The 17,046-nt window shown below is 33.3% G+C and overlaps 1 protein-coding gene across 1 annotated transcript in view; it reads right to left on the bottom strand.

The window, feature by feature from the left end:
* The window catches only part of LOC106465108 (PR domain zinc finger protein 10-like), a 200,661-nt gene that overhangs the window by 36,475 nt on the left and 147,140 nt on the right, over window positions 1-17,046 (bottom strand). Inside the window, exons 19-20 of the mRNA XM_022392946.1 lie at window positions 4,951-5,223; window positions 661-849 (exon numbers count right to left, since the gene is read on the bottom strand). Of these exons, the coding sequence (XP_022248654.1) occupies window positions 661-849; window positions 4,951-5,223 (462 nt within the window). The remainder of the gene's footprint in view (window positions 1-660; window positions 850-4,950; window positions 5,224-17,046) is intronic.

Genomic DNA, 17,046 nt, shown 5'->3' with positions numbered 1-17,046 from the left:
AATGACTATAAATACAATTATACTGTTACAAGATTTAAACTATTTAGAATAAACATTAGTGTGTGGTTTCCTGTTACAATTTGCAGTTTGTCTAAAACAAAAAATGGTAATTTAGATTTATTTCCTAATTTTTATGATGGATACGATGCCAGTCACAATCAACCAACACCATACAGAGTTAGCATTGATAAAATATCAGATTAAATATAAATCAAAAAACGTTTGATGACAATTTTCAAATAAAGAAAAGTATTTTTAATCATAAAATCAAAATTACTTTGCACGTTGGATAGTCAACATTCTGAGAGAAAAAACTTTATAAAGATATGCAAACATTATCAAAACTTATAACATAATTACTTTCATGGATACTTTCTTGGTTAGGAGCTGGGTGGATCACACCTAGCCCATATTCGTAGGGTTAAAGGAATCCTGATATTTTTTGAATGGTTACTAAGGTTTAAGTGGAACACATAACAGTCCGACTTTAACAAAACAGTTAATCATTTTTTGTTTCAAAAAGGTACAAATTAGTACACACTTTCATTATAACACAACCAGCTCACACAACTGAAATATCCTTATGTAAATTAATATTGTTACAACACTATTCTATTCATAATTTACTACATATAAATAAAATACAGAACTATTACTAACTTGGTTTTTTGAAGTAGCATAAGAGAGGGCTAACATTTCAAGGTGTTTTTTTCTTTGATGTTGTAGGAGCTTAGCTTTGCTGGCATACTGTTTATGACACCAATTACAATGATGAGGGTGAGTGGTGATACTGCCCACTGTTTGAGAAAAAGTAGGGTTTGGCAATCCAGGAATTTCAGGAATGCCTCCCTGAAATAAACACCAAAAAACAAACTGATATTTCTACATCCCTAAAACATTATATACAGATATAAATGATAATTATTTAGGAAAGCTAAATATTGAAGAAAAATAAAAGATCAAAAGGAAGCATAGCATGAATGTTATGCAGCATATCCAAACCTTAGATGAAATATAATTAAATGTAATTTTATGGGAAAAAAACATTAAAAAACAGATTTCAGCCATAATATAAACATCCAATACCGAGACACAAATCATAAGGTAAGTCATGATGTCATGTGCCCTGATTTTTTGAGGTACTGGTGGAAGTAAGCCCCAAATTGCATTAGGGGTTCACTGTTTATCCAGTTTAACATCATCTTTGCCAGCCTCACATGCTTAAGAAAAATTAAAAATTGGAGCAGATGTGGGTACTCTAGCCCACAAAGGTCCCAAATCTTTACCATGATTCACTGTCTGCAACCAAATGTTCCCACAGATGGTTGCTCATAAAAATAAAATAAAAAGTAATAATAAACAGAAATAAATAATAGAATACAAGACATTAATAGGGCAGACAGCAAAACTGTTTTTGAAGTTAGCATTCTAGCCCCAATATTATGTTTGGACATAAATACCAAGAACAAAAATTATTAGCATAACTCCTGTCCTCTGCCCTTTCCATACTACTATCTGTATCAGCAATGGTTCTTGGTGAACATGAGTAGTATTTTCACAACTGAATGATTGATCCTCAGTTTTTGTTGAAAATTTATGTGAACATACAACATATACATTACAATAAATTTCTGGACAACCTTTGAACATTTTAGATGACCAATTCTGCATGTTTGTTTAAAAAGAAGGCATTCAGTATAATTTGAATGATAAGCCATGTAGTTTGAATAATAATGTGGATGTACATGAAAAATGACATAACAACATGAGCTTTGTAAAATCTGAGCAAGACTATAAATTACTGGAAATTTTGGAAATCAATACCTGAAACAGTGGAAATACTGTAGTATACTGTAACATGGTTCTAGGAACTTGATGATACAGCATCCAAAAGATAATTAGGTTGACCAAAAATGCTGACAAAAATTCATGTGTTAGGACTGTGAAAAAACCATGGAAGCATTTTTTGCAACTAATTCAGTGATTCTAATGCATTTACTGTGGCTAAATGTAAATAGATACCATCTGTGATGTATATGCATTGTGTTATTCATAAGCATGAGCATGTGGAAAGGGCTTGAATACATAAATTGCACATTAATCCCAAGGATGCTAGACAATTTTTTTTGGGGACAAAATCTATCAACATGGGAACTTGAGGATTTATAACACATTTTATGAAGTTGTGTGAGTAATTTCATTATTTTTAAGAGTTGGGTAAATTTGAGTTTGAAGGACAGCATATAAAAGACGTCAGCAATACTGCATTGTACCAACTGTGTCATAGTATTATTTAGTTGTTTTTTGACACACAAAGCTGGTTTCCAAAGAGCCACCAGAGGGTGAGAAATTATGATATGGGTTGCATTTCTTGTATTGGGTGTCAGTCCATTATACAGTGTTTACATGGTAAATGCTAATGAATTTCAAGAATTCTGAAATGTTAATATTCAAAGATCTTGGGAGAGTTTTCTTGTTAGCAAACATTCTAACATGATGCTGCTCCCTGCTACAAAACATGTACAACCTATACCTGGTTTCAAAGTGGCAATTTCAATATCTTGGAGTAGTCTATTTATCCTAAAGAGCATTTTTAAGACCAACTCATGTAATGAATTTCTTACAAGAAACTGAACATAAAAATTTAAGAAAAATAAAATTCAGATGTACTTTTACATAAATGAATCATTTACAATGAAACTGGGTCACATTTTGTTATGTTTAAAATGTTGACAACCACTGGCTATAGATTTCTCTAGACCATTTCCGAAGTGAGAGTCTTATCGATTGTTCTAAAACCCATGAGAAACACCCCTACTAGTATGTAAATGGTTAACAGGTCACATGACGTGTTATTTCTGGATAGTATTTGTTTGTGCGTGCACTCAATTTGTTTTCAGTATTATTTATTCATCACTATGGCAACAAGAGGTTATGTAAATGACCCAAACATATTCTGTTATAATTGTGGTAAATTTGTTGTAAAGAAACACAGCAATGGCCACACAGAGTCAGCCTCATAGCAGGATTCAAATTTGATGACGAGGAACCCACTTTGAGACTAATAATGGCTGGAGACATAACAGCAAATGTACAACGTTTCGACAAGGCTTTGTCATCATCAAAAACCTTGTCGAAACATTGTACATTTGCTGTTATGTTAAACTTATATTAAAGTTTTTCTTCATTACCCATTCAAGCCATCTCCAGCCATTATTATAGCAGGATTAATAAACATGGAACATGAAAGTTTGACTGACACAAAGAAAGTCCCGTTACCTCCACTTCACATAAAACTGGGCTTGATGAAGCAGTTTGTAAAGGCCTTAGAAAAATATGGTGACAGTTTCAAGTATTTATGTGGGCAATTCCTAGCTCTTTCAGAAGAAAAATTAAAGAAGGGATTTTTGTAGGGCCTCAGATTAGGAAATCAGCTTTGGATGAACAGGTTGAAAGGACAATGAGAAAAGTTGAAAAAGAAGTGTGGACTGCCTTTAAAGATGTTATTCACAAATTTTTAGGAAATAACAAGGACCAACATTAGAAAAATATTGTCAATAACATGCTTGATAAATTGAAAGAGTTGGATTGTAAATGAGCTTGAAAGTTCATTTCTTACACTCACATATTGACTATTTTCCTGAAAATCTGGATGCCATCAGTAAAGAACAAGGGGAAGGTTTCATCAAGACATCAAGGAAATGAAGAGTAGGTATCAGGGAAGGTATAACATCAGCATGATGGCTGATTGCTACTGCTCCAGACGCAGTACTTAAAAGAAAGACCACAACACGTAGTTGTGAGACTAAAAGATGTAGATTTCACAAAAAAATCAGGTAAAATGAGGATTCATATATGTTTGACATCAATGTTCTTCCCTTTTCTTCAGTTTTTCTTGTATTTTTGTTAACAAAAATTGTTGTTCATTGTGGCAAATGAGATAATAATTTGATTTAAGTAAGAGTTTTTTTTCTTCCCAATTTGTAAAAAATCCTTACGTGCTAGAAAAACTGAATATTATTTTCAAGTAGTTGAATTATAGAAAATCCGTTATTAAAACCAAAATAAATTTTATGAAGTTTAAGTTCACAGGTCTGTATAATCAGTTATAATGAAACAATGTACAGGTTAATGTTCGATGGTTTAAATGTAACCTGTAGGTGATTATCAGATTGTTTAAGATTAGCATTTAAATATATATGTGATGATAATTATAATACATATACATGTTACTAATAAATACAGTACCTGCTATTCAATATATTATTAGTGAAGTTTATTGAATAAAATGAATTTAATTCATGAGTACAGTACAATACATGCTGAGTGAAGTTTAATGTACATTGAGTTGAACTACAGAAATTGTAGTGCATGAATGGTGGACTATGAAATTAAATTAACACAGAGAAAAGAACAACATGAACACATAGTAAGTGAACTAGATCATATATTGAGTGAAGTTCAATGCAGGTTGAAACAAATTAACATGAATCAAGTTCAAAAATGTGCAAAACAAAGCCTACAATGAGTTAAATTCACTGAAAAGTGAAATGAAAATGAAATATAGCAAAAGCAATGCAATACATGGTAAATGAAACAAGACACACAGTGTTTGAAGCTAGATGTATGTTGAATGATCTTTTAATAAATGAAGTACAACATCATGTGGACAGGAATGGAAGTGTAATATACAATTTGACAGTAAACAATGAAGTACTCTTGATGGAAATCACTAAAAACTTTAAATAAAGATTATAAATTCCCCAACTATATTTCTAATTTATTACTTTGCATATTTATTGAAGAAGGTACTACTGCTAAACACATGGCAGGCAAAAGTGGTAATGTAAAACAGTGCACTATACAAATTAGGCTAGGTTAGAAAGTTATTCATATTAAATCCAAATATTATGAAAATAGAAGATAATCAACACACTTAACCATACTAACCTTTTGCCTATTACTCATGGGTAATTCAGCTCCAGGATGGTTTTTCAAAATGTGAGCTTTTCTCTTGGAGCTAGACTTGTATATCTTTTCACAGTATTGACAATAATAATCTCTAGTTGTCTTCAGAATTGGGAGGTTTAGTTCAGGAACGGACTCTGGTCTGATATCTGGATGTCGTCTTGCCAAGTGGTTTACCAACATTCCTCGTCGTTTGAAACCCAACAAACATGTGTGACATTTATAAATAAAACGATGATAGTCAGTGGGTGAGACCTATTAAAGACAGCGAAAAAAAGAAATGATATTACTTCTAGAGATTAAAAATATAAAACCCATAATAATTTAAATAAGCAAATGATCTTAAGTTTTTCAAATCCCAGAAGAATTGTGTGAGCTACAGACATGCCAACATTTGAAAATATGAAATCAGGAATGAAAGTGGATTACAGAAAAAAAAAGGAAAAAGGTGCAGCAGAACTGCACAGGCAGTGCAACATGCTGCTGTGGGAGAGTCAAGAGGAGGAGTGCCCCCTCTTAGGCGGTCTAGGGACCTTCCCCTAGAAAAGTTTTGAAAAATGGAGGTCTCAGATGCCCCTTGGTGGCTTCCCAGAGATAAATATATTCCAATCAATCAGTGTTAAAACAGGACTTATTAACACAATTTTCAAATAGTTCAATGCAAATACAAAATATTGTCTCACTTTAGAGCATTTTCAGTACCCATATAATTCATATTTCTTCCTCTAGACCAGCGGTTCTCAAACTTTATACAGTCTGAGCGCACTTACAATACTACAGATACTTGCTGGCGCACTGTATACAAAATAGGACTAATATGTTATAATTAAGTTAAATATATAGAAAAATAACGCATTTAATAAAAGCAAACTTAACATACCTCTGTGAAGTTTATTCATTCCTGTGTTAATGAAAAACATGAGCTTGATGAGACCTTGTGATTTCTTCAATGTTTGGTCTTATGTTTGAGAGACAAACTCTCATTTCCTCATCAATGCATTGAAGAGTTCCTCTCTTTTTACACTTAATTGTGGCGAGGGTTGAAAATCCCAGTTCACATAAATATGAAGTGGAAAATTGCAATAAAATGGCCAGCGCTTTTTTAGATATCGACACATGTTCTTTGATAGAAATCCAAAAAGCTTCAAGAGACAATTCTTTGTATTTAATCATCAATCCACGATCAGTGGACACAGCTGCCAGTTCTTCTTTTTCTGTTAGCGTTAAACTAGAATCTATTGCACTTTCTACAAAAGGGTTTCTAATCCAGTCATATTGCGCAGTGTTAATTGATCGAAAATAATAACTCAAATTTTCTTCTAAAGTTGATAAATGTTCAACTATCATTGGCAGAATTTCAGTTTTGCAATTATTACTTACCAATGGAAACATTTCGAAACTGCCTTCCGTCGCTGTTCTTTTCCAAATCTGTAGCTTTCTCTGAAACGCTTTTATTTTGTCAGTGGATGTGAGGATATTTTCCTCTTTCCCTTGCATGCTAGAGTTCAAAATATTGAGATGCTGAAAAATAGATGCCAAATATTGTAACTTTGTAATCCAAAATTCACATTGAAGGAGGTTACAAAAATGAGATTGTTTCATTGCTTCAAAAAATGTGATAAGTTCTTGTCATAACTCGTGTACACGGGTAAGTACTTTGCCTCTTGACAGCCACCTCACATCGGTGTGTAAAAGTAGCAGTCTGTGTTGAGACTCCATATTGGTGCAAATCTGTTCAAATAGGCATGATTTAACTGGTCTTGTTTTAATAAAGTTCACCATTTGAACAACTTGATCTAAGACCTCTCTTAAATCCTCTCCTAATGTTCTTGACATCAAGGCCTCTCTATGAAGGAAGCAATGAGTTACAATAACATTCTCGTTTTGTTCCTTTATAAAAGATACAAGATCCTTGTTGCAGCCTATCATAGAAGGAGCTCCATCTGTGCAAATGCCTACACATGATTTCCACGATAACTGCCATTTATCAAGGTAGTTATTCAGGATGTTAAAAACGTCCTCACTTTTTGTAGTCAGACTTAATTCTTTGCAAAAAAGAAACTGATTTGTTATTTGATTTTCGTTAATGAAACGAATGAATGCTACGAGTTGCGCCTTGTTGGTAATGTCGGTTGACTCGTCAACTTGCAGTGCCTCCAGTGTTCTGATTTATTACCACATACATTTTTCTCAATATCGGAAATGTCTTCTCAGGCGTATTTTCTGTCCAATGATACTGTTAATGTCTTGTGAACTGCCGTCAAGAGTAAACGTATTGTGCCTTTTACAAGTTTCAGAATAATTACCGTTGATATAATTGTCTTTGTTAAGAATAATTCACCCATAAAAATGGATAAGTTTCTTAAAAAGAAGCGTGACATTGATGAATGTAATCCTGAAAGTGAGCAAACCTCAAATGTGGAAAGTTGTTCTAGTAAGAAAGCAAAACCGCGACCGACTCGTAATACGATGAGAGTTATTTAAGCTTTGGAAATGTTGATAATCCGCAGCCAGTATGTTTAGTTTGTGGAATAAAAATGTCAAATGAATCAATGCTCCCTAGTAAACTTGGTAAACATTTTAAAAGTAAACACTCTCATTTACAAGACAAACCCACAAGTTATTTTAAGAGAATGTCCGAACAGCAAGGAAAAGCAGCTGATTCTTTTAAAAGTTTAATGACTGTTTCTGATAAAGCTCAAATTGCTTCTTACCAAGTCTCAGAACTGATCGCACAAAATATGAAAGCTCATACTTTGGGTGAGTCACTTATTTTGCCTGCTTGCCAAAAGATTGTCAGTACGATGTTAGGAAATGAAGCAGCTCTGAAAATAAGCAAGATACCTTGACATGCCCACTCACCAACGCCTGTTATGCAACACTGCCAGTTGCCACGTGATGAAAGCTAGTGCCGGTGTTAACATGCCGTTCCAGCCACGTTTGTTACGTGTTTTAAACGCGTGCAAAACTTGCGGACCAGAAGCTAGTTGCAAGAAAAGTAACTTATAACTATCATAATAATATCGCAACGAAACAAGCAGAGTGTTCGTAAAGAAATGGTGTAATTTAGTAACTTAGTATACATTTGCTTTTCATATCTGGATAGATTTTTCAGGAATGCTACGGAGCGCACCTGAAAAAGCTCTGGGGCGCACCAATGCGCCCGGGCGCACTGTTTGAGAACCACTGCTCTAGGCTATCAGTTTAAAATTAGTACCGGTCAGCGCAGATACCCTTGTGTACGTGAATAGCCGGTACAAGCTAAGTAAGAAACAGGTACATTGAACAATAATGGATATGTTAACATATTTTTCTTTGTACTTGTAAATCGGTTTTCGACAATGATATTTAAAATTGCTCTTCAAAATCGACCAAGATCTGTGAAGAGGCTTGAGTTAGGCTCAAAGATTGTGACTTTTGATCCATCGAAATCGTATTTATACTCTTATAAAGATCACTACTTTATAGTGTTTCAAACATCAGTTTCATTGTACAAGATTACACTTCATTAATAGTAAAAAGTAACTTTAACTTAATAGCGGTCTCAAAACGACACTCTTGCTATGATAGGCACGAAAACTTAGATCGGTAAGAAACTATAACTGTCTTCCAAACTAGAGCCCTTTCAAATAGTGTCCGTTTTCATCAAAAGAAAAAGTATTCTTCCAAGGTTAAATTTAGTATCAATCAAACATAAGCAAAACGGATTGGATGTTGTGAAGAGTGGTCTATAAACATGCCCGAGCACCATGCAACAATATGCAGTTTGTGAACTGAAAACTACCAGCGAGCAACAACCAGACTCTTAATAAAAGCATATGCTCTTGTCTGGTACGAATTACCACTCTGTAAGGGTCTCAAAACTCCCAATCATCTGATTGTAGATTTACGATCATGTTACTAAGACGAAACGGGAATATAAGCCGCTTATACGAATACACTTCTCACTGTACGGTGTGTATTTACAATAATTTTAGGACTGACTTTCGGATTGAGAGTCAAATGAGTAAATATTTTTTTTTTGAAATTGTAAAAGACTACTTGTATATTAGTATTGAACGTATACAAGCGTATATTTACAAATATATAAGTAGAAAAATGTGTATAGGTGATAAAATAAAGAAATTAGACTTTAAGAGAAAAATCACCTTTAAAACTTATGCTATTAATTTATTTACCTGGCGACGTTTCGAGCAAACGGTCTTTTTCAAGCCGGTCTTTTATTAACCCCGAAAAAGATCTCCCTGTTGCTCAACACTTCAATCAATCCGTTCATTCTATTAACGATGTTACTCTCATCGACAATGAAACCGACTTTAAAGCTAAAGCTGATAGATAAATCAAAGAAACTTGTTGGATTGCTAATCTAAATACTGTTCAACCTTATGGAATAAATCTAGATCCTGGAATCAGTGATCGCCGATCATTGTTTGTTCTCTATCAAAACGTCGCTAACTAAATATATTGCTACCATAGCTTTAAAGTTTTTTTTTCTAAAAGTCTCATTTTTTTACAAATATATTCATAAAAAACAAATAGTATCCTCAGTAGGCGTTTCCTCTCCTTCCACTGTGAAAGGCACAGCTGCACTGTTTGTTTGTTTTGAATTTCGCGCAAAGCTACACGAGGGCTATCTGCGCTAGCCGTCCCTAATTTAGCAGTGTAAGACTAGAGGGAAGGCAGCTAGTCATCACCACCCACCGCCAACTCTTGGGCTACTCTTTTACGAACGCCTAGTGGGATTGACCGTCACATTATAACGCCCCCACGGCTGAAAGGGCGAGCATGTTTGGTGTGACAGGGATTCACGACCCTGAGATTGCGAGTCGAGTGTCTTAAACACCTGGCAATGCCGGGCCCAGCTGCACTGTTAGTTTATAAGTGATTTTAGTATCATTAGTAGGCGTTTCCTCTCCTTCCAGTTTCTGGTGAAAGTCACAGCTGCACTTCTCATAAGTAATTTTTGTAAAATTATTGAAGAAAGTTTGAATTTGTTTTAAATCGTTTTTAATAAAAGTCGTTTTTACCCGTACAATGGAAAAACAAATTTGATTTTATTTCAAAAAAGGTATTTTTTATCAATTTGAAAATCAGAAATACAAATGAACAAACATTTAAATATAACCATTTCATCCAATAATATGAATTCTAACACACTTATACGTGTTTTTTGCTTTTGTTTTTATAAACCTGTTGTTATAAAATTGTTATTATTAAACCCTTATTCCCTAACAATTTGTTGTACTAAGCGACAGATGGCAGCATATACTTATCTATTTTTATGGCTTAAAGGTTATAGGGCAAAATTATACGCCCCCCAAAAAATGGCCAAAAGTTTTTGAAAAAAAAAAATACCCAGGTGCTCTTAGTATGCGTACAAAGTTTCAGGTCTCTAGGTACTTTTCTCTTGGAGTTATGGCGCTGACTGTCTGTTTTATTAGTACAGATAATGACCAAATCTAATTAGTCATAACTTTCACACCCTCGCCGCTAGCTGTGTCTTCAGCTATAAATTCAATCTCTCAAACTTTAATTTGCTTGTTTACACACAAAGCTATACAATGGGCTGTCTGCGCTTTGTCTACCAAAAGGAATCGAATCCCAGATTATAGGGTGATAAATCAGTCAACTTTCTGCTGACCCCTCAAAGCAATTAAAACAATTCAACTAGAACTGTAGTAGAAAACCATCCGAAAAAGACTGCTCGTAAACATACTCAAGAAATAAATAAAACTCTTCAAATTACTAATCTTGAAGTCACTGATGGATATTATTTTATATAGTCCATGGGAACACTACAAAATTATAGATAATTTCTTACAGAATTCTTATTAAGACCAGTCCTGTTTCATTTCAAAAATAAAATATTGTAAGTATATACAGATAATTGTGTTGTTTGGGTAAGCCCCTCGGTGTGTCAGCGATAAGTTTACGGACTTACAATGCTAAAATCCTTGGTTTGGCTTCCCACAGTGAACAGAGTGCAGATACCCCAATGTGTATCTTTGCACAAAAAAACACAAAAACTATTACTTGGTTAAATAAGATAAAACAAGAGTTATCTCATTAACACCAAGATATAACAATTATAGAACTGGACTAATAAGATATAATACATGTAGATATAACTTTAACAGAATTCAAATATAGAAGCATGGCAGTGACTCCAGCCAAGTTTGAAGAATGGACTAACACTGTTGTGACTTTACTATACCGGAACAAACGTTTGGTCAAACCACAGTTGCACCAAATGCTGGAGTGTCACTATTCTTATAGTTCTGAACATATCTAAACACTCTTACTTCACATTAAAACAGCAGCCCTATACCTGATTTAGATTAAGAGAAATGAGCAACCAAAAAGTGGTAAATTTAGTTTTCTTCTCCCTGCAGTCACAAACTGGTAAAATTCTTCTTCTTCTGCAAAACACACAGGAAACAAAAGAGAACGGTCATGAAATAAAGTTACACTGGTAGATATTAATATACACTTGGGTTTTACAGCTTCAGCATGTATGTTAATATTTTTCAATAACATATTTTAAATAATTTTAAACGTGAATCGCTTTACGCAGCTATTAGGTTAAACTTGTTTGATTTTTAAAGCCACATTGAACTACCTGCTGTGTCCATCCCGTGAGAATCGAACCCCGGATTTTAGCGTTGTAATTCCTTAGACTTGTCTTTCTCCCACCAAGGGACCACTAAGTTAAAACTAATGACTTCGAGGTTTAGAAACACTAGTAAATCTTGAATGACATACTGATCTAAGACATTGCATTTGTGTTGATAGTTTTCATTGAGTTTTAATATTCGTAGCCCACTATGGGTGAAATCTTATTTAAAATAATATTTAGAACAAAAAGTAGTGATATCTGATCTAAACATTTCACAGGTACAAAAGCAAGCAAGTTAGTTAGAAAACAAAAGGTCAGCCATATAAGAATATGATATCAAAAAAAGAACGAAGCTGGAATCAAATACATAAATAAAATGGAACTTTTAGCGCCATACAGTTAAGGCAGTTTTATTGATGGCGTAAATGACTTACATTTAAAATCCATTCTACATTTATCAACAATATTTCATCATCCCCAAGCACAAGAAGTACAATATTTACACATAGGATATCCAGTGACATTATGTTCTGAACTATTTCTATACCTTGCTGACTGACTTCTAATAGGAGGTCACACAATATACCAATACAGAGACTAGCTGAGCCTTCACCTTTATTTAATACCACATAATATTTTTAGCTTCCATTATTTTATAAAGTTTCATCGATGTTTTTAGCCATCAGAATGTTAAGTTGATATAGAATTATCGTTTTATCCTAAACAATTGTGTTATGCCATTTTTTTTCATATTCTGCTGTAACTGAATTCTGTTTTATTATTTCTTATATAAACTTTATGTACTTGTAATCTATATTTTGAACGTTGCATTTTATTTACGCATTTATTTTCAGCTTTTAAATAAACGCCGACCATTCAGACTCAGAACCAAGTTAGATAAAACGGTAAACACTGTAAAGACGTAATGTAAAAATGGGTGAGCTAAACAATAAAAAAATTTAGGAAAGATTGACCCCTTCCATATTCATGTTGTTGCTTATTCGACCTACAATAGAAAAAGGGGACAAAGTGTTCCCTAGTTTTTTCTTGTTTTACATATTTTGGTCAGATATTTATAATTAAAGGTATAGTATTAATCTGTACGTAAAGAATGTGGCATCAAGTTATGTCATATGACGCGGAACTGAACATTAGTTCCCCTGTGTGTGATTTAACTAATTCTAATTGAAACATTAAAATTAATTAACAGAAAAATTAGTGTAAAAATACAAAAGAAAACGAAAGGAATATTTTGTATAGTATACAAACTTTACTACTTTATAATTATGTATTTATATATATATATATTTGCCCCCCAGTGGCACAGCGGTATATCTGTGGACTTACAACGCTAGAATCCGGGTTTCGATACCCGTGGTGGGCAGAGCACAGATAGCCTATTGTGTAGCTTTGTGCTTAATTTCAAACAAACAAACAAATATATATATATTTATTATGAGTGTGGTCAAGCCGTCTTGAGACACAAGAATTCGACACCTTAGGGATTTTTCGTTTCTAATACTTTGAGTCGGACTTGAATCTGTTAAAAACTTCAGAGTTAAGCATCAAACTATTATTTAATAGAAATGGGGTAATTTTAACATCGCTATTGCCGTCTACATTTAACAGATTTAATTCAAACATCAAAAGCTGTAGTAATTAACGTTTAGTCTGCGAAAAAAAAAATATTTTGTGTCTAGCATTGAAATTTTCGCTGCATATATCACAATATAATTATTAATTTCTATGGTATAATCTGTAACAGGCAATAACTGAGATCTGACTGAAATGTTTAAGGTTATTAAGAGAACTGGTAGATTCGATGCATCATCTTTTTTTTTGTAATTATTGGTGGAAATGGCAGGTTTTGTTTCGTGTTTGTTTTAGCGAAAAGCTACACAACGGATTATCTGTGCTCTGTCCACCGTGAAGACTCGAACCCCGGATTTTAGTGCTGTAAGTCTGTAAACTTACCACTGGCTCACCGAGGAACAAGAGAAGAATAAGACTAGGGGACACAAATATAAATTTTCCAGGGTATGATTCATAATGAGCTAAGACAGCTTTTTTGTATATTTTTGTAATAGAGTGGTTGTCTTTGAAATGGATTGCCTTCAGATGTGATGGATGCAGTAAACTTAAGAGAGTTTAAGGGAAGGCTTCATAAATATTTGAATTATAAGGGCTGACTTTTACAAGTTAATTTAGTTTAATGGACGGGACGGCCTTGCTGTACTTAAATTTTTTGTTTATGTTTATAATCCTAAAATTTCAAATAACTTACGAGTTTAGCAGACAGTTTTAGTATGTATTTCCTGTATGCTGACTGTAAGCCTATAGAACTGAAAACGGAGAAGTAACGTCATTCTTAATTGATCGTTTTAGTAAATGCAAAAGGGCAAAATACTAGTAGTCATCAAGCTTAACTGCTGAAATCATTATACGTACATTTGTTTTTCATTCTATTGATGACGAAGCAAAAAGAAAGTTTATTTTTACCGTTAAAAGTACTGAACTCTGAGATGACTAATAGAGCCAGTTGTGGTTTGTAAACAAATCATAAAATTACTATTACTTTTGACCAAATGCAAGAGAAATAGAAAAATATGAATAAAGAGTATAAACAAACAAGTTAAATCAAGATCGAAGAGAAATACATGATAAGTTAATTATGAACAACAAAACGAGGAGCTTAGACTTGAAAAAAAAAAGCCAAAGAACGCCTCTCAGTGGCGAAGTGCTAAGTTTGCTGGCTTGCGATGCTAAAGTTATGGTTTCAATATCAGTAGTGAGCATAGCACCAATAGCCCATTGTGTAGCTTTGTGTTTAACAGCAACCAAGGCTATAGAAACAGACAGTTTTGTTTCTTTATTGTTCTCTGCCCACTGCGGGTAGCTAAACCCGATTGTTAGCGTTATAAGTCCTTAGACTTACCGTTGAACCACTGGGAGATAATACATAAAGCTTAAATTATTATTACATTTGTTGCGTGCACACAATGTTTTAATTTCAAAGTTTAAGCTCATGTGAATAATGTTTATCTGTGGACATAAGGTTCGGGCTTAGCCTAGTGGTTAGCGTGCTCAGACTGTGAATTTGAACTTTGCGTCCCGTTGTCTCGAAAATGCGCTACAAGAGCGACGATCAATTTCCTGGATATGATAGTAGGTGATATTGACTAACTACCTTCCCTCTAGTTTATCAGTTCAAAACTAGAGACGGATATCCTTGCGCTGTTTTGCAAGAAAAAATCTGTAACAAACAAATTAGGAACATTAGTTGGTTATTTCATGAATGGTAGCAAAGTAGAGAGGTTTAGGTTATCATTAATCGAAAAAAGTAGCATAAAACATCGCTCTTCTGCTTACAACTGGAAATCCTTTGAAATTAAGTTATTTAATATCAAACCTGTAACTAGCGGAACACGAAGTTGGCGAAAAGTAAGAGAAAAACACCATGTTTAGATATGCAAGTAAACTCAAAACAGGAAATAACAACAAAGAAACTCACAGAGATAAACTTCCCCAAGTCACCGTGAAAGATTTTGAAAGATTATCAAGAGCTAACTATTTATCTCATGAAGAGGTAAGGTCAAGGCTTTCAAAACTTTTATATTACTTTTTTTCTGCATCTGCTCTATTTACTAGCTTTGGAAAGTTATCTTTGGCTCCAACCCAGATAGAAAAACCAAACTAAAAACAATAGGCAAGTTATTACGAAGAATAATAGAGAAGATTAGGTAGAACTGGTGTATAGCTTCTTAGAAAACGTGGTCATGTCAAATAAAACAGCTACTGAACCGGAACAGGAAAGAAAAACTTGTCCAATCAGTCAAGCAGTCTATTGTTGTTCAACCATACATAGCAGTATAACGTGTCCTTGATCAAAGTTTAATCCCATTTAAAATCAAGATTATTTAAAGTAATAAAAACTTTTAACTTGGTTTTTTAGTGAAACAGGATATGATGTCAATTGCACTTTGCATAATAGTTTATTTAAGTATAAATGATATTACTACAATCAACTGTTAATATAGCTAAGCCTATAATATATAATTAAGGATGCTCACTCGCATTATTGGTGAATCAAACATAGCTCCTATAATTGCACTTAACTACTAAAAATATTTTCTAACTATTAGAGCTTCATAAGAAGAAAACAACAGCATTACAACTTTTAATGTCAAATTGCTCATTATTGATACAAGCTTATATAAAATAAAGCAATTGACAGCGTAAATAAATTTCGTATTCTAAGATGTTAATAAAATATTGTTTTGAAACAGACCTCTCGCTTTTTCTTTCGAAAACCTTAAAAATATGTTTGTTTCCCGATTTATGAAATTATAATTTATTTCATAGCATATTTTGTCGATTTCATTTATGATGAAGAACTACTTTGTTTGTCCAAAAATTACCAACATGAAAGTTTTGTGTCTTTCAACACATTATGTGCATAACATAAACTGCTGTAACTTAGTGTTTTGCTACTACTATACACGTGTATTGATTTCCTTTGGAGTTCGGAGCATTGTCCGTCAATAACCTTTTTTGTGGTAACACGAGGGTAATATCTTCATGTTTTGAAGCAGCATTTCACATGAAAATTATTATGGGGTTTTCATATCTGGTGATAATAAAAATTAGAAAAACAACAACAACAAATCACTTTTTTTACATCATTTACATAGTTATTTCATTGTGTTTTCATAGAAAGGTTCACTGCTCCCTTTAAGGTGAATGTGCAACCGAGTGACAAAACAAAAAAAAACATAGATCATTCTAATAGGTTCCTGAAGAGAAGCATTTTTTAACATAGAACGAAAAGTGATAAAACGCCACCAAGGTGTGATTGATGGCTTGTTTTTGTTTGTTTGTTTCAGAATTTTTTTGCAAAGCCACACAATGGATATCTGCATATAATCATCCCTAATTTTGAACTGATAGACTGGAAAGTAGGCTTCTATTTGTGAACCGAAGAAACTAGAAAATATTGTATTTAGATGATTTAATCTGATGTAGATGCAATTCAAGGTAAATTTTGTCTTTATAGTGAATAAAAGTTTATCATAAATATAATTTTCAAATTTACACTTCAATTAATTAATAGTAGACCCGAGTTTACAATTTTGTAAACCTTAAAATTATTGTTGTTGTTTTATCAGCCATTGTTGCAAGTGTTGTCCAATGTAGTATATGTTTCGTTAAGACAAATATAACTCACTTTCTTTCGATGTTAGTGGTTTTTGCAAAATCTACTTCGTCTAACACATGATGTTGTTTACAAAATAACATGCAATAACTGCCCAGAATTCTACATCGGAGAAACAGGAAGAAAATTGGACACCAGATTGACAGAACACAATAAAAACCGTCCCATGTTTTTCACCATTGCAACTCAAAAACCATAGTATATCTATTAAAAACACAGTCATTTTAACAAAGAACTCAACATAAACAAA

Source organism: Limulus polyphemus, unplaced genomic scaffold, assembly GCF_000517525.1.
Source record: "Limulus polyphemus unplaced genomic scaffold, Limulus_polyphemus-2.1.2 Scaffold1839, whole genome shotgun sequence".
Lineage (NCBI taxonomy): Eukaryota > Metazoa > Arthropoda > Merostomata > Xiphosura > Limulidae > Limulus > Limulus polyphemus.
The sequence above is the reverse complement of the archived record's forward strand: the minus strand, read 5'-3'. Positions and strand labels throughout refer to the sequence as shown.